The sequence below is a fragment of the Equus asinus genome, chromosome 7, assembly GCF_041296235.1.
Source record: "Equus asinus isolate D_3611 breed Donkey chromosome 7, EquAss-T2T_v2, whole genome shotgun sequence".
Lineage (NCBI taxonomy): Eukaryota > Metazoa > Chordata > Mammalia > Perissodactyla > Equidae > Equus > Equus asinus.
This window is the reverse complement of record NC_091796.1, coordinates 74,302,587-74,324,658: the sequence shown is the minus strand read 5'-3', so window position 1 is coordinate 74,324,658 and position 22,072 is coordinate 74,302,587. Positions and strand designations below refer to the sequence as shown.

Here is a 22,072-nt window from a genome sequence, read left to right as displayed (position 1 = left end):
GAGCCCTGACTTCCCGTGGGGTCAGTGGGAAGGTGGAGAAGAAATTAAGAGAGATGCAAGTGGAGGATGAAGATGACAGGAACTAAGGGGCCACCCAGAGGGAAGTACATCAGGTGCAAGGTCCAGCGGTCCCCTGAGAGGGTGCTGGCCCAGGCTGGACCCAACACACACATGGCCTCAAGCACATGGCCTCAAATTATCTCCCCCATCTGACAGGAAGCACATGTGCCCCAGGGCACGTGGACCCAACTGGTGCCCTCTCCTGCAAGTGCTAACTATACGGTTGTACAGGGAGGAACCGCCTCTCTGCACCCTCAGAGATCAGGCCCTGGGCCCACATGTCACAGCCTATAAGACCAGGGACATTCAGGGCTCCCCCGGGCCCCAAGATGGACTTCACAGGCAGAACATGGCACATGTCAGGCCCACTCACACACCTGTTCAGTGCGTAGATGTTTTCTATGTTCCCAAAGAGGGCACTGACTTGTTCTGGCTTCAGCAGCCCGGGTGTGTCGATGATCTTCAGGAGGTAGTCCTGCACGGAGAGAGGCGGTCAGAGCCTGGCCCCACCTGGCACCATCCTACGCCCCTGCCCACCTCCCTGACCACATCTCGTTTTGTACCGCATTTCACAGCTATGACATGATTTCACAGACATTATCTACTATACTGGCTTAGATAGTACCCCCTCTGAAATTAACGTCCACTCAGAACCTCAGAATGTGACCTTATTTGCAAATAGGGTCCTTGCAGGTATAACTAGTTAAGGATATCGAGATGATATCCAATGTGACTGGTGTCTTTATAAGAGGAGAGGACACAGAGAGACACAGAAAAGACATGTGAAAGTGGAGGCAGAGATTGGGGTGATGCAGCTATAGACCAAGGAACACCAAAGACTGTGGGCAACCACCAGAAGCTGGGAGACGGGCATGGAACGCATTCTCCCTCAGAGCTTCCAGAAGGAACCAACCCTGTCAACACTTAACTTCAGACTTCTGGCCTCCTAAACTGAGAGAAGAAATTTGTGTGTCTTAAGCCATGCAGTTTTGTAATTTGTTAGGGCAGCCCTAGAAAGGGCAGGCATCTCCATTGCAGTGGGGCAGAGGGCTCCCTCAGTACATGCCCGTGTGCCCTGCACAGCGTGAAACACGTCACCCACCCCGCCCTGGGAGATAGGTGCATCATTTTACAGGTGAGGATCCTGAGGCTCAGAGGCTTACCTACCTACCCGAGGCCCCACAGCCAAAAGCAACAGAGCAGGGATCTGGGCGCAGCCGGGCGGGGTCCCGTGTTCAGTCTGCGCTGAGCACAGTAGTCCCATCCCTTCCCTATCCAGGGCACCTACTCCCCGGCGATCTGCAGGAAGTTCTGCTGGCCCAAGCTGCAGATGTGACCCGAAGTCCTCAGGCCGTGTGAGCAGCCAGCAGTTCCCCAGGGCAGGAGACCTGAGACCTCCCCACCACTCCAGGGGAAGCAGACCTTCTGAGACAGATGTCTGGGAGAACTCTCCTCCAGGGTGGAAGTAGGTTTATGCGAGAGAGCTGGGCCACTTGACGCCAGCGACCAGCCCCTCGCAAGCTCAGCCATGCAGCCCCGCAGTGGCAGTAGGGACAGCGGGCCTCACCTCAACGATGCTGCGCAGGTCCTGCACGTACATGCGCTCCGTTTCCACGATCTCCCGCACCACTCGGCCCAGGTAGCTGAGCTTGTGCGCAGGCGCTGCAGCCGCCCGGCTGTTGAATGGGGACAGGGGCCCCCTCCTGTTCAGCCAGCCGCTGGAGTTGTTGTTGCTGTTGGGGGGATGCCGGCCGCGTGGGGAGCCCGCCCCGTTCTCGGCTGCAGCCTCGGAGGCATTGGGCTCCTCCATGGCGCCGCGGCTGTCACGGGAGGAGCCCGACGAGGAGGTGCTGGAGCTCAGGCTCACCGGCCGCTCCTGGCTGCCATCCTGGCGGAGGGAGGCAGAGACGGGCATCCTGGCATCGCTGCCTGGCTCGGGCACCCTGGTGAGATTCTGGGCAGGAGAGAGAAGGGGTCAAACCTCACAGAAACAGAAAGTAAAAGGGGGGGTTGTCAGGGGCTGGGCAAGGAGGGAATGGGGAGTTACTGTTAAATAACACAGAGTTTGAGTTTTGCAGATAATTAAAATTCTGTGGATGGATACACAACAGCGAATGGACTTAATGCCACTGAACTGGACACTTAAAAATGGTTAAAATTTAAGTTGTATGTTATGTGTATTTCACCATAATTAAATAAAACAACTCTGAGATCCCTTCCCTGAGACGCTGTGAGTGTCAACAAGGATACCCAAGTAACACTCCTTCCTGACTTCCGCAGCTCCGCCTCCATCTTTCCCAGGGTGGAGGGAAGTAGATCACATCCTGAAATCATAAAGGGCTCAGAAACCCAAGACCCTAGAAGAGCCTAGAGGACAGCTCCGCCAGCCCGGGGTCAGGGGCGCCTTCTGATGCAATCCCAAGCCCAGCCTCCCTGTACCCGCGAAGAACAACGCCTCTCAGGGCCTCCGCTCCCCACCATCCACTGCAGGGCTGTGTCCTCCAGGAGGCAGCCACCTGCTGCAGGGACGGCTCTGAGCATAGTGCCTGCCACAGGGCAAGGGCTCCACGAACCATCAGAACAATGATGAGAATGGTAGCTGTCAAAAGCACTTCCCAAGTGCCCATCTGTCAGGGCCTGTGCGGGGGTCACCAGACAAGGACAGGCAGACATCTGCCTCTTATGATCTTGAACAACACACATGCCAGAGACTAAGATTCTCCCCAGGAATTGCAAAATCTCTTGAGCATAAGTGGCTTCACCAGGAACCAGACACCTGGCTACTGACAGGGAAGGCAGAGGAGATGGTACAAAGGCTGAGCCGTATTAGCCCTGCCCCACCCCGGCATCTGGTACAGGCCCCTGACTCAGCCCGGCTCCTAGGGCACAGGAAATTCCCCAGGGCTGAGCCACCGGTGAGTGTCCCTAAGCTCCCCTCAGCACGACAAGCAGGAAACTGCTCCCAGGTGAGGCAAACACAGCCTCAGGTGGACTTTATTCCCTGAGCAGATGGTGCAGCTCACAGGTAGGGCTGCCTGGAGCAACAAGTCAGGGAAGGACAGGGACACTCCACCCCCACACAGAGGACAGAACTCACCAACACCACTTTCCAGAATGTACATCTGATTGCTGCTTCCACAGGAAAAACAGTTCCAGAGCAACCCTCTCACCTCCACTGACCCAAAGCCTTCCCTCTAGTTCCAGAGCTCAGAAGCTACTGGACCACAGGCTAGAGCTATGAGAAAGATCTAGAAGGTGCCATCACTCCATAGCCTTGAATCTGCCCCCTGGTTTTCTGTGCCTCTGCCCCAACCTGGCACCAGTGCCCCTACCTGTGCCAGCACCCCTGGGCTCTGGCTTTGCAAATGTTTTCTCTGCCTGGATGTTGTTTCCTCCCCACTCACCCCATGCCATACCACCCCAACCTATGTCACTTTTGCCCAACTCTCGGGTCTTAGATTAGAACATACTCCTGTTCTAGAAACCTCCCTGAAAACTGTACCTAGGGGGTCCCTTCTATGTACACATAGCACCCCAGGGCTACCCCTGTTGTAGCACTCATTGTGTGAGACTGTGGCAAGTTTGAGAGCCCTTGCCCTAGACTGTAAGTTAGTCAAGGGTGATCTGGCAAATGGATACTGATGGTGACCAGCTGATGCTTCTACTGAGCTCCAAGTCAGAAGCAGAGAGCTATTTACCAATCCAAGCTAACCCAGCGAGGACTCTCTCAAGCACAGCTCTGTCACTGCGGGTCCCAGCTGGGGGGTCACCTCCACAGTGCTCTACATGAGCCTCTCAGTTTGCAGGTGAGGACACAGTGGCAGCACTGGGGCCAGTCCTGTGTTCTCCCTCCTTCCCTCCCTCCCAGGCAAAACACAAGGAGAATTAATTAACAGGATCATCGTGAAACTCTGAGCATCTGAGAGGAGAGCCCCTGGGAAGCACAGCACAGTTCTTCCTCCCTCCTGGGAATAGCCTTTACAATTAATCAGCTACGCCGTTCTACAGAACAGCCACCAGGAGGGCACCATGTCATTACAGCACGGGGAGAAACAAAGACCCAGACTAGACCCCAGCCCTCAACCCCCAGCCCTGGGGGACTCTGGTGTCCTTTAATGCACATGGCACAGTCAGGCACTCCTCCCCTGCCTACCCGTCCCCACTCCTTGCCTGTCAGCCCCAGCTGGAACAATGGGGCAGGGACTTACGGCCTAAGACCTTTCCCAGATCAGACCGGGGTTCAGTCAGCCCCTCTGGGGACGCTAAATGGAAAAGGCCCAAGTCCCAAATGGATTTCACAGCTGGCCAGCTCACAGCCTTAAAGTAAAGGATTAGTCACAGCCCCCCCCCCCACCCCCCACCCCGGACACACACACCCTCAGGGTGATTTATCTCTAAAGAGTACCTCTGGTCACTCTTTGGGGACCCCATTGCCATAGGGTGGCAACATAAGCACACTTTGAGCCCAGAAACTAAAGCATCTTTTCTACCTGGAGAAATTTTCTCTAGTTGAACATAGCCATCTGCCCGCAAACCAAGCTCACATTTTCAAAGTAGTGCCCATGCCCAAATCCTCCTGGGGCTAAAACAAAGCGTAATGGCCAACAGCTAAAATCTCCTAAGTGCTATAGACAGAACAAGCCACTTCTATCTCAGAACAGCTCTATGAGGTGGGGACTACGACTATCCCCATTTCACAGGTGCAGAAACTGAGGCTACGGGAGCAGCACATGGTAGAGCCTGGATCTGAATTCAGGCACTGAGGCTCCAGTGTCCACGCTCCCCTGCCCTTGCCTCCCTAATGGATTTCACACCAGCCAGGGCCACAGGCAAAGGATTAGTCACGGCCCTGGATGCCATGGGTTTGCCTCAGCATAAGCCATAGGGGACATATTAAGACTTGAAAGATTAGAGCTTTTAGCATGACACTTCATTTACCCAACGAAGGCCAAAGGAGGAAAAGGACTGAGACTTAAGATTCCTTAACAGCTATTTCTAGACCTGCTACTATGTGACCTTTGACCATTTACCCTCCTGTTGGAACAAAATGGTAAAATGTAAATTCCAGGTCAAAAGATCACAGGTCAGAGAGAAGGAAAAGGCATGAAGTCACTGGTTTTGGACTGTCATTCCTCAGTGACCAGGAGAGCAGGATCACAAGGTTCTTTCTCCCAGGAAGGAGGACTCACCGGAAAAGAACGGAGAGACCCAGAAAAGGAAGGAAGGACAAAGAGCAAACAGACAGAGTACACATGGGTCTGTGAGCAGACACCATGTGACAGTGACGGAAAGGAGACACCACACCCACTCTGAGTGCATTCTGGTCCTAAAAGCCTGATCCCAACCATTGCTGTGTATGTAGTTCAGACTCTCACAGAGACAGCTCAAGTACCCGCCCACACACCCCTGGGTAGAGGCAACCCTTCCTTCCTCTCCACTGAGCCTCACCCCAAAGCCAAGGTAGAACTCAGGTCTTCAAACTCATCTTGGAAGACACCATCTGCTTGGAGCCCAGAGAAGGAGGTTACACATAGGAAGGCCAACATCCTCAAGCCATGTCCACCCCATCCTACCACACCCCATCTCCAGCTCCCAAGTATCCCCCAGCCATGACCTCTTCCATCTTTGACCATGGATCAATCCAGTCAATCATCAATCAGTGAATCAGTCTTCTAGAAAACCCTATATCTCAAGTCCCACACCTGTGAAGCCCTCTTTGACAAGGTCCCCCAAAAGACTCTTCTTTTTGAAGGGCCCAAGAAGCTGCTGAGACATACACCTTTAAGGGTCCAGGAGATAGAAGAAGAAGGGAAATCAATTTCTTTTTTTAAAAAACTTTCTGCAAAGTTAAATATACTCCACACCTTTCCTCCAGCCACACCTCTCCAGGTCACCTGGCCCCACCTCCTAGGACCTTCCCTGAATATCCCCAGGCAGGAGGCAGGCAGGCTGCAGCAGGCCCCCTACATTCCCAGCTCAGCTCACTGGGGCCAAGGCCCATGTCCTTCTCCTGCCCACTAGGCCTCAGCACCATGCCCTCAATGTGACACGTACTTCTGCCTCCAAAAGAAAAAAATGACACCGCCCCAAATCCCCAATAGCCCCCATGTTCTGTCCTCAGGCCTCTTGCCACTGAGGCAATAGGACCCTGCTTCGCCTCCCAGCCACAAATTCAGAAAGGATGGTGCCACAGGGGCACTCACCTGGAACCTTCTGCACAACCTCTGCTTCTCTGGTCCAGGGGGATCCCCAGGACTCAGCAACACTCCCTTCTGGCCCTCTCTCCCCGGCCAGTGGGCTGAGGAGGCACGAGAGGGCAAGGGGCCCCCTGGCCTGAGTTGGCGCCCTGGAGGCTCCCCAGAAGACATGTCAGCTCAGGGAGGCTGGGGCCAGGTGCGGAGGTGGCTGATGTCATCTCCTCACCTCCTGCCCGAGAAGCGGAAGCCCGACACACTACACCTGCTCTGGGCCGGGCAGGAGAGGAGTGAGGGGCTTCACCACAGGCGCTGCTCCAAAGTCCACCAGCCCCAGCGGGGAGCGGACGGACTCACCAGTGCCTGCCTGTGGCCAACCCCCTCCTCAGGGACAGCAGGTTGCATGGCCGTCCCTTCCCAGCCGGCTTTCACCCCTCAGCAACAAACACCTCCTAGACATTCCAAAAGCTCCCCAAACCAGGGCAGCCAAATGGCCTTTGACCTTCCTCAGAACAATCCCCAACTCCACTGTCAGCATCTCCTCAGAGAGGGTACCAGAAGGAAGCATAGAGAAAAGCCAGAACTTTTCTGCCTTTTCCAAGGCAGGAGCAACGTGAACTTCCAGAGACCTCAGGTGAGGTCCTGAGCCACCAGCTGGGCTCCAGCCTGCAGCTCAGCACTGCCCCACCCCATGTGGTCCCCAGCTCTGTCCCTACAGAAGGCTGCTGTCCCTACTGCTCCACCTCAGGCCCTTCTCCCCGTGAGCACACCCTGGGCCAGCAGAGAACACCTTTCACCACAGCCCCGGAGGCTTTCCTGAGCACAGGAGGAGCCCTGAGAGGGTCTGGCTCTGGGCCCCTTTCCTGAGCGGTTTCCTCACTCTGATCCCTCCCATCTCTCCCCGGAGACACAGGGGCCTTAAGCACCCTAAGAAAGGACAAGGGAAGGCTCCCCGGGGAGTGACTGTGTTCAATGTGAGCAACGTGACTGTCACAGAGGCTGTGCGAACAGTGTGACCAGGGTTTCTGGGCCACCCAAGCCCAGGCCAGCTGGCTCAAATTCATTTTCCCTCATGAATTCATTTTCCCTCATGAATTCATTTTTCTGCCACCCAAGAACAGCAGAGGGCCACCAAGTGTGGCTGAGTCTTTGAAACAGGACTTCAGCTGCTGGGAAGGAAAAGGCTTGTGCTGCCAATGGAGACCTGCCACCTGAATTCCGGGAGAAAGTCTGGGCCTACAGACTGAAATCCAGAAAATTCCCACAGCCTGGCCGTGAAGGGGAAGGAAAGCCCCTGGATCTTCTTTCAGTGGGAGGATCTCTCCGTCACACAAACCATTCCCATCACCTCACAACCCCAACATTTGCTCACGTTGTTTCTCAAACCTGGAATGTGTCCAAGACATTCTCTCCCTACACAAATTTGGTCAAATCACCTCCTTAAAAAAGGCTTCCTCAATCATTCCCAACCCATCCAACACAGACACTATTGTAGACTGAATAACGTCCCTCCTCCCTGGCCCCAAGAATATCCACACCCTAATCTCTGGATATAAGGACTCTATGAATGCTACCCTACACGGCAAAAGAGACTTTGCAGATGTGATCAAGTTGAGATTATCCTAGATTATCTGGGTAGGTCCAATGTAATCACAAGGGTCCTTATAAGAGGAAGGCAGCAGGAGTCAGAAGTTGATGTGACCACAAAAGCAGAGGGACCAGAGAAAGAGATTCGAAAGTGCAGGCTGCTGGCTTTGCAGATAGAGGAAAGAGACCACAAGTCAAAGGATCTAGGCAGCCTCAGGAAGCTAGAAAAGGACAAGGAAACAAATTCTCCCCTGGAACCTCCAGAAAAAAAACAGCCCTGCAGACCCAGATTGACTTCTGACCTCCAGAACTGTAAGATAATCACTGTGTGTTGTTTTCAGCCACTGAGTTTGCGGAGTTTGTTACAGCAGCCATCAGACACTGATACACACATACTCCTTTGAACTATAATGATCCTGAATATTGCTTAAAGCGCTGGTCCTTGGGGGTTCATATGTGCAAGCTTGTCTTCTGGGCTAGACAGTAAAACCCAGTGGGCTGGGCCCTCTTTCCCATACCCTTCCTTTACCCCCAGATGGCAACGCACACACTAGGTGCTCAATAAATGCCTGCTGGAAGGACTGCAGGATTGCCCCTAGAGCGACTCTCACCACCCCCACAGTCAGGTGAAAGATAAACAGTGGTCGAAGTCAAGACCTGAGCCGGTTCCTCTTAGACTAATGAGTTCCCACCTTAGTCACGGCCAGCAAGTTTCCCATTGGCCAAGAGGCACCCAGGAGTTGTGACTGCTCATTCACTCCAGCAGTCCTATCCCACCTGGCCCCAAAGAAGGGACTAGAGCAGGGGGATAGCTGCCCGGCCATGCCACACGGTAAGTGACCAGCCACAAAAAACTGGGAGGAAGGCAAAAGTGGCCAAGGGACCAATTAGGAGTTTGGAGAAGGGACAGCAATAAGGTCCACCTACAAATATCCTAGGAAAAGCAGTCCACCAGGAGGTTCCACATAAACACACACTAAAGACAAACGAAAGCAATTACTGTTCATTAGAAATTGCAATTGCTCATAGCCAGGGTAGGTCAATTTGGCTCCCAGCACAATTTGTCACTAAGCAGGGAAATGACACAATGTCCCCAGAAGATGGAGCAGCTAAATATCGCGCTAGAAATCAGACAAATCCAATGTTCCCAGAGGCCCCACCTATCTCACCTCTAGGTCAAAGAGGCTAAAAGGACCACCGCTCCTTATCAGCAAAATTCAGGGACCCCGCCCTGAAAATTAACCATCTTGTTGCCCCCCCATCCTCAGTGTAGGGACTGCTTGTTTTGAGCTAGGCTGGGGTTAGCGAGGGGAGAGAACAGGCACCACATCTTCCAGAGTTGCAGCATGTTCTACTTCATTAGATTCAAAGGCAGTGGAGAATCTCAGCAGGAACCAAGTGGGAACAGAGGGGCCCCATTAGGTCTCTCTGAGTTCTCAGCAAAGGAGGAAAGAATACGCAAGCAAGCAGGTGTGTACACGGGAGGCCACAGAGCAGAAGTTAAATGCACCAAATCGATCCACAGGCTTTGGTATCAAGTCAATCTGGTTTGAACCCCAGCTCTTCCACTTTACTGGGGCAAGTCACTTGATGTCACCAAGCTTCAAGTTCCTTATCTGCAAAATGAGCACAACAGTACCAACCTCACTGGTCTCCAATATTGAGATGGTACAAGTAGAGCATTTGTACAACATCTGACACACAGGAAACCCATCATAAATGGTAGAAATGATGAGGATGGATAAATTATTATTTGTTCCACAAGCACCAGGACGAGAGAGATTTTTTTCTGATTTGTGTCTCAAATTCTGATCCATATCTCAAAATAAAGAAACATGTTAAACCTGGTGAACCAGTATGATTTAACCCACTCCCACCAACCATCCGTCATCTATGATCCCAACATGGATTTGGACCATGATCTGATAAGGGAAATATGAAGCAATTCAGCTGGAAAGGAAAAACAGTCTGACATCCATGCCCAACAGAAGGTCAAACTGGAAGATGAAGTATAAACGAGTCAGAGCCCTTTGCTATAGCAGGCAGGGCGCATTCCTCAGGGTTCCACAGAGGGAGGCGGCATAGACTGCTAGGAGCTGGAGAGGAACAGCATGGGGGACAACAGGCCTGGGCAGGAACAGAATTTAAGGCAACGTGAGGCAGCAAAAACGCAAATAAGTGATTAATAAAAACCATCCTTGACACTGGTCCTTGGGTTTTAAAGAAAAAACAAAATCCAGCTTCAGGATGGACATGTGGGAGAGCCAGAACATAAGACAACGATGCGAGGAAAAGCCCTGGTGTTCACCCATGTCCTAGTCACAGGGAGTATCACAGAGGGGAGCAGCAGAATGTGTCTGAATGAGCCCAGGGACTCCAGCCAGCACTGCTCCAAACCAGCCCTAGCTCTGCTCCCAACTCGCTAGAGGATAAGGAGCAAGGCAGTGACAAATTAGTGCCGCGTTGTCTACCTCTCATTTAGGGATAACGCTACTTGCCCTTCCTAAGCTGCGAGCTTCAGAATTCACTGGACAAACATTTCCAAGCACTCAGTTTGCACAAAGACGTGGCGGCCTTGTGGGAGATACAAAGATGCCCCACACACAGAGCCCGCTCCCAAGAGCTGATATTCTACCAGGAGAAACAAGTGCAACAGCAATAAGAGGAGGCGGAGAGCGGTGTCGTGAGCGGCATGGGAGTTCAAGATTGCCTCCAGTTTGGGAATTCGTTCAACACTTCTGAGCATGATGCTAGGCCCTGGGGATACTGAAATGAATAAGACATTGTCCCTGTCTTTGAGGAACTGAATTCTGGAAGGAAAAACAGCCATGTAAACAGATTATGCACAAAGCAACGCCTTGAGTGATGCTACAGAAGTACGAATACATGAACTGTGCTAGCAGGAGAGGGTGTAGCTAGTGCTGCCAGGGGCACCAGGGCAGCTTTAAAGCAGGTGACATTGTAGCTGAGTCTTTAATGATGAGTAACGTTTTGCCAGGTGAAGAAGAGATCTGAGGGCATTTGATGCAAAGGCAGCAGCATGGGAAAGTTGAGTCCCGAAAGGGCCTGGACCACCCAAGGACCTGAGGCATCTGGCAGCATGAGGCCAGGCAGGAAGCCAAGCCAAGGACAGACTGAAGGAATGTGCAATGGCTTTGTTGGAAAGGGCACTCCCAAGCCAGGCCTGGAAGAACAACTCAAGAGACAGGTAGAGACAGGGCTCTATGAGATGAGGTATGAGAATGTGCCCTAAAAAGGTACAAACTGCTATGTGGGCTATGGCCACAGGTGTCCACATAGCCAAAGAGTGTTCAGGAAGAACCCAGAGGCCTAGTCAGGTGTAACTGTTCATAGAGAGCTTCAAGGAGGACAAAGAGAGACCTAGGGAGCATCTGCTAGAAAGAAGAATGAGACCTATTCCAACACACGAAGGGGGAAGAAATAAGGCCCCAAATAAACATGGAGATACGAAGCCATGCATAAATTAAATGCTTCTAAAAGCAGGAAGAAAACATCTACTCTAGAAAACTGAGATACCAGGGCTTATCGGGAAGGGACTCTTTCATTGGGATTCCAGAACAGTAGCTCCCAAAGGGGCTGGGGGAGGGGTCAGTGTACATCTTACCTCCCGAGGGTTTTTCCCTTCCCACAATTCCCACTTTCTGTCCCCAAGCAATTTGGAATCAGGGGGCAAGGCTGCCAGCAGGGTGGCTCCCCCAAACACAACTTCCTCTCCAATTCCACGCATGAGCATCCAGACTCAGTAAAGTGTATAAATGCGAGCAGCCCCCTTTTGTGAACTGCTGCAATCAGTCCAACCAGCCCGGCCTTCCTCATCCCTCAGGCACTACAGCAAGAGAAGAGCTCCAACCAACACCCCCTCTTTGCCCTGGACGCTGACCTTGGGCCTGGCACCGGACCCAGAAAAGTTAGGAAAGTAGATTTTCCAAGGCAGACCTTACAGCCTCACACAAGGTCAATTCTCCAAGGCAGGCAGCCAGCCCTTCAGATAGCAGGGCCTCACGCACTTCCCCTCACGGATCCCTATCCCACAGCGCCTCGGGCGGGGGCAGGGGGAGGGGGGGCCTCTCCACCCCACGCACCTTCCCCCACCCCAGCCCCCACCCCAGCTCGCTGCCTTCCCTTCTGAGGAGCCTCAATCAGGGAGGCCCAAGAAACTCATCCAACCAGTTCCCACGTGGGAGGAGAGGAGCTCTCTCCCTCAGCTGAGAGCTTATACGGACCAGCATGCAGACAGGAGGGGCAGCTGTCACCAAACCCCAGATTCTGGGGTGAGGGGTGCACATGGCATAGAGTGGCACACCCCAGGCAGCAGAGTCCCACTCCTGGAAAAGCAAGGCCTTGATTCAAGGTTGAGAGACAGTCACGTCCGGGTGGCAGTCTGCCCTTGACCTGAGCCCAGAACTCTGAAGGGGTGGGCACTGCCCCTGCCTGGCTGCGTCCATCAGGCACAAGACAGGGTGGGGTCGACTTCCTTTCACATCGTCCACCTGCCACTACCTGATTTTATCGAAAATAACCACCCTCTGTGAATTCGGGGAAAAGGAAACTTTAGGAAGAAGTGGGAGATTAGCCCTGCTTTTCCCAACATGTGTGTGCTGGGCCCCTTCTTGAACCACCCAACTCTGAATGCTCAGCGATCAGATGACCCCCCTAGCAGAACCATTTGTGGTCACTTCCAAAAGGAGCATAGGATTGTCTTGCTCTTACCGAGCCACGATGGACAAACCCACCAGAAGAAGCCAGCGCGGCATAAAAAGGACCAGCCCTCCTACACCTGCACCTGCGTGATTCTCAGTTTCTGAACCTCCAAGGGAAAACCCACCTTTTGCCCCAAAGCCTGTGGCTGGCCTGGTTCAGAGGGGACTTTGGCAAGACTTGAGGCCTGGAGTTGAGGGTCCTGGGCACACCCCACTCTCATCCCCTGGCCTGGCCCCAGCCAGGTACCTACCGCTTTCCTCAAGAGGGCTCCCATCCCAGCACCGAGAGGGCGGCGTGGGGCCGGGGAGCAGCATCCTCCCCAGCACGGCGCTGCCGGCAGCCTAGCAGTTAACAGGCCCAGCGAGCAGAGCAGCGGGCTGCCACCAACAGCTTCGGGAATTAAAGCGCCCGCCGCCTCCTGCAGAACCTCTTCAATAAACGTCCTATTCAGAACCAGTTCCGCGTGTGGGTCATACTTTCTGCATTGCTTTCATTCCTGAATTCTGGGGGGCCCCTAACAGAGGAAATGCAGCTTCCCACCCCGATTCAGCAGGTCCCCTTAGGTGAGGACCCAGGCCACAGCCCCACAGGTGACTGCCACACTGCCCAGGACATGCAAATATCTCCAGCAATTAAGCACAGGGGACACGAACTGCAGGAAGTCAAATACTGAAGACACACGAACAAAGCCAGATCTTTCACCAGCACAACAATACTCCATTTATGCGCTCCTCCCCCAGCCCAGGCCCTCAACGCCTGAGGATATTAACCCTTCGGCCCTTACAACAGCCAGGGGCAGAGGGGAGGGACATGGGGGGACTCAGATATTATTATCCCTGTTTTTACACATCAGGAAGTGAGGTACAAGTGGCTCCCGAGATGCCAGACTGGAATAATAGAAACTCACATTTCATTAGGGAGCACCAGGCATTGTGCTAATCACATCTGTATGTGATCTCCTCACAACAACCCAAGGATCCAGAGCCACTGACCCACTTACCCAGGGCTGCACAGCAAGGTGAGAGGGAAAGCCAGGGTTTGCGGGAACCCACGCTGCCTGCGTTCATCACCACTCTCCAGGACCAGCTCCACGGGGCCCAGGAGATGGAGCCAAAGATGGAAGGGAAAGGTACCATCCCTCAGCCCACCTCGTGGGAATGCCCTCAGGCACTTTTTGCCCTTTTACAAGCAACACTTCACTCAGAACAAGTTCCTACACTGCAGCACAACCTCAGAAAGAGGCCAAAATAGAGTCACTTGGGAATTCCTAACTCGTCCGTAGATGCCTCCAGAAACCGCTTATGTGACCACAGAAGATGACCCAGGACCAGCACACAGGCTACCCCGCCTCACCCACAGGCTCTCACCGTGCAACGTAGTGGGTACTAGCCTGTATGGTGGCAGCTCAGAGTCACAAGTATGGGAAACTAAGCAGTAAGTATCCTAAACTGTTTTCTGTGAGTGCTTTGTCCTCTTAATTATAGCCTCCTAAAGGTAAGGCCCAGATCTTCCTGGGGTTTTGTGCTCTTTTTCCCCCCAGGTCTTCTGGCACTCAATTCCCTACTCCCGATTTGGCAGCTGTGGAGACACATGCCAGAAGAAGTCTAAACACACAGGATGGATGGGTATTTTCTGGGTTTTTATGATGGGAGAGAAAGGCGCCCCCTGTGGAGGCACAGGAAAAGGTTTGGGAATGGGAAGCCAATCTATCTGTTCACCTCTTCTCTGCTGCCCAGTCAGACCCAGCCCAGCTGAAAGCTGCAAAATCAGGGCTCAGATGACTTCCTGTCTGAAAAGAGGACTACTCAAACTCCTATTTATTGGCAGTATAAACCATATGCCAGGTTCTGGGGACACAGGAATGAATAAGACAAATCCTTGCTCTCATAGAGCTTACATTCCAGTGGGGAAGAAGGCCATAAAGGCAGACATATAGCTAATGTAGTCCTGGAAAGTGATTAAGTGTTATGAGAAAGACAAAGCAGGGAAAAGAAAGTGGGACTGGGGGAGGGGGGCCCCATTAGGTAGGGCGCCCTGGGAAGGCTCTGAGGAGACATCTCTTGAGCAGAGACTTGTATAAGCAGCAGCAGCCAGACCTGCAGAGCTCTGGGGGAGGAGCCTTCCAACAATCTTTTCCTCTACCCCACCTCAGCCACCCACCCACACATCCGATATGCCCTAGACCTCATCATCACCAATAAGGGCAGACTCCCAAAATATCTTGCTTTTAAGCACCCCACTCTCTGCAACCACTAAAGAGGAGCTCAGTATAAAAATTACAAACCACACAAGGAAACAAGCCATCACAAGGGAGCCAGAAGATGGAACAAAGTGATACTCCAAGAGCTAGAAATAAAAGTCTGCAAAAGACTTTGAAAAAATACTAAATGGAAATGAAATATATGATATTGAAATTTAAAACTCAATAGGTAGGTCAAGCAGGAAATTTACCATCACTAAAGAGAGAATTAGTGAAATGGGGAAAAACAAACTGAGGAAATTGTCCTGAATTCAGGGCAAAGAGATAAGATAGAAAATAGGAACATTAAGAGACACAGAGCTCCACAGATTTCCAAAAAAGAAAAAAGATAGAACGGGGGAGTGGCAATTTTCAAAGATAGAATGTACATGAATTTTCCAGACCTGAAGATAGACATTCATCCTCAGTTTGAAGACACACACCAAGTTAAATTTAAAACAGGTCAACATTTTGGGCCCAGCTCCATGGCTGAGTGGTTAAAGTACCACACACTCTGCTTCAGCGGCCTGGGTTCATGAGTTTGGATCCTGGGCACAGATCTATTCCACTCACCATCCATGCTGTGGTGGAATCCCACATACAAAATAGAGGTCAAGTGGCACTGATGTTAGCTCAGGGCTAGTCTTCCTCAAGTAAAAAAAAGAGGAGGATTGGAAGCAGATGTTAGCTCAGGGCAAATCTTCCTCAGTAAAATAAAATAAATAAATAAATAAAACAAAATAAGCCCACATTTAACCACATCATACATAGCATAAATGCAGAACACCAAAGACAAAAAAGAATATATTAAAGGATTATAAGGAAATACCATGAACTATATGCCAATGAATTAGATAACTGAGATGAAATAGACAAATTCCTAGAAGGACACAAACCAATGAATGACTCAGGAAGAAACAGAAAATCTGAAAAGACCTGTTAACAAGTAAAGAGACTGAATTAATCATTTTAAAACTTCCAATAAAGAAAAGCCCAGGACTAAATGGCTTCACTGGTGAATTCTATCAAACATTTAAAGAAGAATTAACACCAATTCTTTAAACTCTTCCAAAAAAATGGAAGAGGAAGGAACACTTCCCGACTCATCCTATGAGGCCGCATTACCCCCATATCAAGACCAAACAAGACATCACAAGAAAACTACAGTCCAATACCCCTTATAAATATACATGCAAAAATTCTCAACAAAATGCTAACAAATTGAATCCAGCAACATATAAAAAGAAGTATACCCTATGACCATGGGTATTTATCCCATGATAAAATTTATCCCATCATGGGGATTTATCCCAGAAATACAAGATTGAGTTAACATGGGAAAATCAGTTAATATAATCCTAGATAGTAATAAAATACAAAAACCACGTGATCATCTCAGTAGATCCAGAAAAAAACATTTGACAAAATCTAACACCCTTCCATCATAAAAACACCACATAAACTAGGAATAGAAGGGAACATCCCCAACCTCATAAAGAACACCTACAAAAAAATCCACAGGTACTTCACACTTAATGGAGAAAGACTAGATGCTTTGTGCCTAAGGTTAGGAACAAGACAAGGATATGCCTTCTTGACACTTCTATTCAACATTGTACTAGAGTTCTAGCCAAGGCAATCAGGCAAGAAAAAGAAATAAAAGACATCCAGAATAAAAAGGAAGAAGTAAAACTATCTCTACTCATATACAGAAAAATCCTAGAGAATCCACTACAAAAGTATTAGAACTAATAAAAGAGTTCAGCAAGATGGAAGAATACACGAAGATCAGTTCTATTCTTGTACACTAGCAGTGAACAATCCAAAAATGAAATTAAGAAACAAAACAATCTGATTTATAATAGTAGCAAAACGTATAAAACAGTTTGAAACATATTTAACAAAAGAAGTGCAAGACTTATATATGGAAAGCCACAAAATGCTGTTGAAAGAAATTAAAGACGACCTGAATAAATGGAAAGACATCCCACGTTCATGGATCAGAATACTTAACATTCTTAAGTTGGCAATACTCACCAAATTGATCTATAGACTCAATCCAATCTCTATCAAAATTCCAGCTGGGATTTTTGTAGAAATTCACAGGCTGATTCTAAAATTCATACAGAAAATCAAAGAACTCAGAATAGCCAAAACTATCTTGAAAAAAAAAAGTTGGAAGACTCACAGCTCCAAGTTCAAAACTGACTACAAAGCTATAATTATCAAGACTGTGCTGTACTAGTATAAAGATACACATATAGATTAACGGAATAGAATTGAGAGTACAGAAATAAAACCTCACATATACAGTCAACTGATTTCCACCAAGTGTACCAAGACAATTCCACAGGGAAAGAATAGTCTTTTCAACAAATCGTGCTAGGACAACTGGATAGTCACATGCCAAAGAATGAATTTGGACATCTAGTTCACACCAGACACAAAAATTAAGTCAAAATGAATCACAGACCTAAATGTAAGAGCTAAAACTACAAAACTCTTAGAAGAAAATATAAGAGTAAATCTTTATGAACTTCACTGAGCAACACAACACCAAAAGCACAAGCAACAATTGGACTTCATCAAAATTAAAAACTTCTGTTTCAAAGGATACTAACAAGAAAATGAAAAGACAAATCACAGAATGGGAGAAAATATTTGTAAATCAGATATTTGATAATGGACTTGTATCCAGAATATGTAAAGAATCATTACAACTCAACAGTAAAGAAACAAATAACCCTATTTAAAACTTGGCAAAAGAGAGGCCTGCCCAGTGGCATAGTGGTTAAGTTTGCGCACTCCACTTTGGCAGCCCAGGGGTTGCCAGTTCGGATCCTGGGCACAGACCTAGCACCACTCATCAAGCCATGCTGTGGCAGGTGTCCCACATATAAAGTAGAGGAAGATGGGCACGGATGTTAGCTCAGGGCCAATCTTCCTCAGCAAAAGGAGGATTGGTGGCAGATGTTAGCTCAGGGCTAATATTCCTCAAAAAACCTAAATAAATAAATAAAATAATAAAATAAACATGGACAAAGATTTGAATAGACATTTCTCCAAAGAAGATATGCAAATGGCCAAGAAGCACATGAAAAGATGCTCAACATCATTAGTCATTAAGGAAATGCAAATCAAAACCATAATTGATACCAGTTCATACCCACTAGGATGGCTAAAATCAAAATAATGTTCAATAACAAGTGTTGGTAAGGATGTGGAAAAATTAGAACCCTGTGCACTGCTGGTAAAATGTATGTAAAATAGTACAGCCTATTTGGAAAATAATTTAGCAATTCCTCAAAAAGTTAAACAGAGTTACCATATGACTTCACAATTCTACTCCTGCTAAATTCCTATTAAGTGAACTGAAAACACATGTCCACACAAAAAACTGTACACAACTGTTCACAGCAGCATTATTCATAATAGTCAAAAAGTGGAAACAGCTCAAATGTCCGGCAACTGATGAATGGATAAACAAAACGTAGTATACCCATACAATGGAATATTATTTGGCAATAAAAAAAAGAATGAAGAACTAATAATGTGACACAACATGGATGATCCTTGAAAACACTATGCTAGGTGAAAGAAGCTAGTCATAACAGACTACATATTGTATAAACTCATTTATGTGAAATATCCAAAATAGTTAAATCCATAGAGATAGAAAATAGGTTAGTGGTTACCTGGGGATGGGGGATATAGGAAATGACTGCTAAGGGGTATAGGGTTTCTTTTGGTGGTGACAAAAATGTTTGAAGATTAGATAGTGATGGTGGTTGCACAACTCCGTGAATATACTAAACACCACTTTACATGGGTGAATTTTTTTTTCCTTTTTCTCCCCAAAGCCCCCCAGTATATAAGTGTATATTCTTAGTTGTGGGTCCTTCTAGTTGTGGCATGTGGGACGCCACCTCAGCATGGCTCGATGAGCAGTGCCAATGAAACACTGGGCAGCCTGCAGCGGAGCGTGCAAACTTAACCACTTGGCTACGGGGCCAGCCCCTACATGGGTGAATTTTAAGATATGTGAAATATATTTCAATAAAATTATCAATCATCAATCAACCAAATCTTAAAAGTAACAAGCCAGCAGGAAAACTATAGACTTCAATAACTAGTACAGGAAAAATTGGCTATTCTTCTGGAAAAAATAAAATCAGTTCCACCTTACACGGTTGAGTGGTTCTCAACCCTGGCTGGACATGAAAGTCACCTGGGGCATTTCATAACCATGCCTGGACCCCACCCCAAGAAACTGTAATTTTATTGGTCTGATCTGAGGTGAGGCTCAGACATCAGTCCCCATTTTTAAAGCTTCTCATGAGGCTTTAATGTGTAGCCAGGGTTGAGAACTACTGTCATATAAAGAAGATGCATTCCAGGTAAACTTAAAACATAAGTGTGGGAAGCAAAGCTTCAGTTTAAAAGAACATATATATTTACATAAAATCAGAGTAAGAAACGTTTTCTTGAACACAGAAAGTACAACAAAAGATTGTAAATCTGACATTAAAATTAAAACTTCCAGGGCCAGCCCTGTGGTTGAGTGGTTAAGTTCTCATGCTCTGCTTCGGCAGCCCAGGGTTTCACTGGTTCGGATCCTGGGCGCGGACACGGCACCGCTCGTCAAGCCACGCTGAGGCGGCATCCCACATGCCACAACTAGAAGGACCCACAACTAAAAATGCACAACTATGTACCGGGGGGCTTTGGGAGAAAAAGGAAAAATAAAATCTTTAAAAAATAATAATTAAAACTTCCCTATGAAAAATGACATTATTAATAAAGTTAAGACAATCCAGAGCTATATGTAATGAATAGAACCTACAAAAGATTATTTAACATATTTTTTTAATTTCTAAAAATCAACAAGAAAACGACAATGGCAATTAAAACTGAAAAAGTACACAAGAACCTCTAACACATGGCAGAGAGGCTGAGCTCGGGACAGAGGTGAGAGGCTTTTACTGTACTCCATTTCGGGGTATGAATCAAGTGGATGGATTACCTAGTTAAAAAAAACCCTTTTTTAATGTAAAGGGCAGAGACTCACAGAATAATCAACATGACTGGCCAATAAACATGGAAAGTGCTCATCCCCACCTGTAATCAACGTGCTAATTTCAAAACCCAATTTATAAAATAATTTAAAAATACCATTTCATATCTACCAGATTGAAAGACAATCCAACCACTGGTGAAATACGAGCTCTCATATTTCTGGTAAGAATATAAAACTGGTTACAAATCATTTGAGGGATTTATTTGGCAGTATCTTGAAAAGCACAACTTACAAGAAGCTTGGCACGTGGATGTTCAATACAGTGTTATTTATAGTGGTGAGAAAATGGAATAACCTAAATGCCCATCAGTCAGGAAACTGTGATATAATTATACAATAGACACCATAAAACAGTTCAACGAATAAACTAGATTTGAACTTATCAACACAAATAAAACTAGACAACAATGTTGGATTAAAAATGCAAGTTCAAGAAGAACACATTCAACATGATATATGTCAATTAAAACAATATGATATTATAAATTACTTACAGATTACAGTAAAAAATATAAAAATATGCACAGGAATGATAAACAACATACTCAGGAGAATGTTACTACTGGGGAGGGAGGGAAGAGAAAAGGATTAGGGAGAAAAACAAAGGAAGCTTCAGTTGTACCTCTAACATTCTGTCTCTATAATAAATGAGAAGTAGATATGATAAAATCATCACTTGCCAGATCTGGACAGTGGGAACATGGGGACTGGGGTTCCTATGCAGGGGCGGCCCCACCGCCCTGGAGACCGACTGGAACAACCAGCACCAAGACTGCACAGCACAGCATCTTTCAGCAGCATCCAGAACCAAAACAAAGGAACAAAGCTCCTGATGGAAACAGGCCTGGAATTTTTTTAACTGCAGCTCCTCCCTGTCATTTTCTGGCCTCAGAAAGTGCTGTGTGGCACCCAGGTAGGTGATTAAAACGTAAATATATCGAAAGCATTCTTGTTTCCACTGAAGCAAGTGCTCTGTGGGTAACTGGCAGTCTGCTTGGGTAGAGCTGAATTAAGTTTGGGCCCATCCTGGCTCTGCTGTAACACAGTAAAACCTTGACTAGCTGGACCCCCTGCCCAGAGAGCTGTCCAAAAAGTTACATTTTCGAGAGAAGTGCCGAGCTTCGAGTTTTTCAAAGCAGTCTGGGGTAGAGCTAAGAGCATGCACTCCGGAGTCGTTCAGAATTTCAAACCTCATTGCTGCCAAGTCTTCACCAAGTGATCCTGGACAAGTCACCAACCTAGTGCAGACTCAGTTTCCTTCTCTAAGGTGGAGATAACACCACTCATCTTGTCTTGTTGAGAGCATTAATGATATTACCACCTAAGTATCAACACTTAAAAATTTGTTAATCTGATCGGGAATCTTTTAAAAACATGTTAAACACTTCCTTCTCGCCTTCCCAAACGGTCAAGGGAATATAATTTAACCTTTTCTTGATGACTCAGGGTCACAATTACCAGCAAAGCATCAATTATCAAAATGATGATCTCCACATGGGCCAAGGTGTGTCAAGCCATCCCCCGAAATAAATGACCGCCAGCTCTTACACCAATACCAGCTTTACACGATGTTTAGATCTCCACCCATCTGTCAACTCTCAGTGCACTGTGGTCATTTCTCCTCTCCATGCCAGTCTCTTTACACTCTTCCCTTTGCTGCTTCCTTTCAGTTGGGGGCTTGGAAATGGGATGACACAGCTTATATATAAAAGCTAAACAGGGCCTGAGGAGGCTAGTGTGAAAAAAAATGTAGGAACTTGAGTCCTGGCTAATGTGAGGCCTTCTTTGCTCCATACAGAGAAGCAAGGCTGCGGGTGACCAAGTCCTGAATAGGGCAGGAGAGGTGTTATGGAATATTATGTGGGACACATTATGGGACGAACTATATTTGAGACTATAAGCACAACCTACTGTCCACTTTGGGCCCAACTTGCATGGTGGCAAACTCTGCAGTAGGCCTGGGAGCACTGGTCCCAAAGACCCCAGGCATCCTTTTGCTTTTCCAGACTGCAGGAAGACAGGGCTGCCTAGCCCTCTGCCAGTGCAGCTGACCACAGGTTAACTTCTCAGTATCTTATAACCTAGACACTTTCAGGCAGGAATAGAACATTTGTGAAGAGGGTGAAAATTTCTTTAATTCCTAAGGTTTCATCACACAATAGGGCTTTACTCATGCAACAAACATTTTTTCGC

At 48.1% G+C, this 22,072-nt stretch overlaps 1 protein-coding gene across 12 annotated transcripts in view; it reads right to left on the bottom strand.

The window, feature by feature from the left end:
• PLEKHG3 (pleckstrin homology and RhoGEF domain containing G3) overlaps positions 1–22,072 on the bottom strand; it is a 61,895-nt gene that overhangs the window by 13,126 nt on the left and 26,697 nt on the right. For 11 of the 12 annotated variants that reach the window (XM_070513784.1, XM_070513785.1, XM_070513791.1 and 8 more), the window contains 2 exons: positions 1,628–2,014; positions 438–535 (listed from right to left, as the gene is read on the bottom strand). In XM_070513784.1, the coding sequence (XP_070369885.1) occupies positions 438–535; positions 1,628–2,014 (485 nt within the window). Of the gene's footprint in view, positions 1–437; positions 536–1,627; positions 2,015–12,813; positions 12,961–22,072 lie in introns of those variants that run through there. The other variant, XM_070513790.1, reaches the window with a different exon arrangement.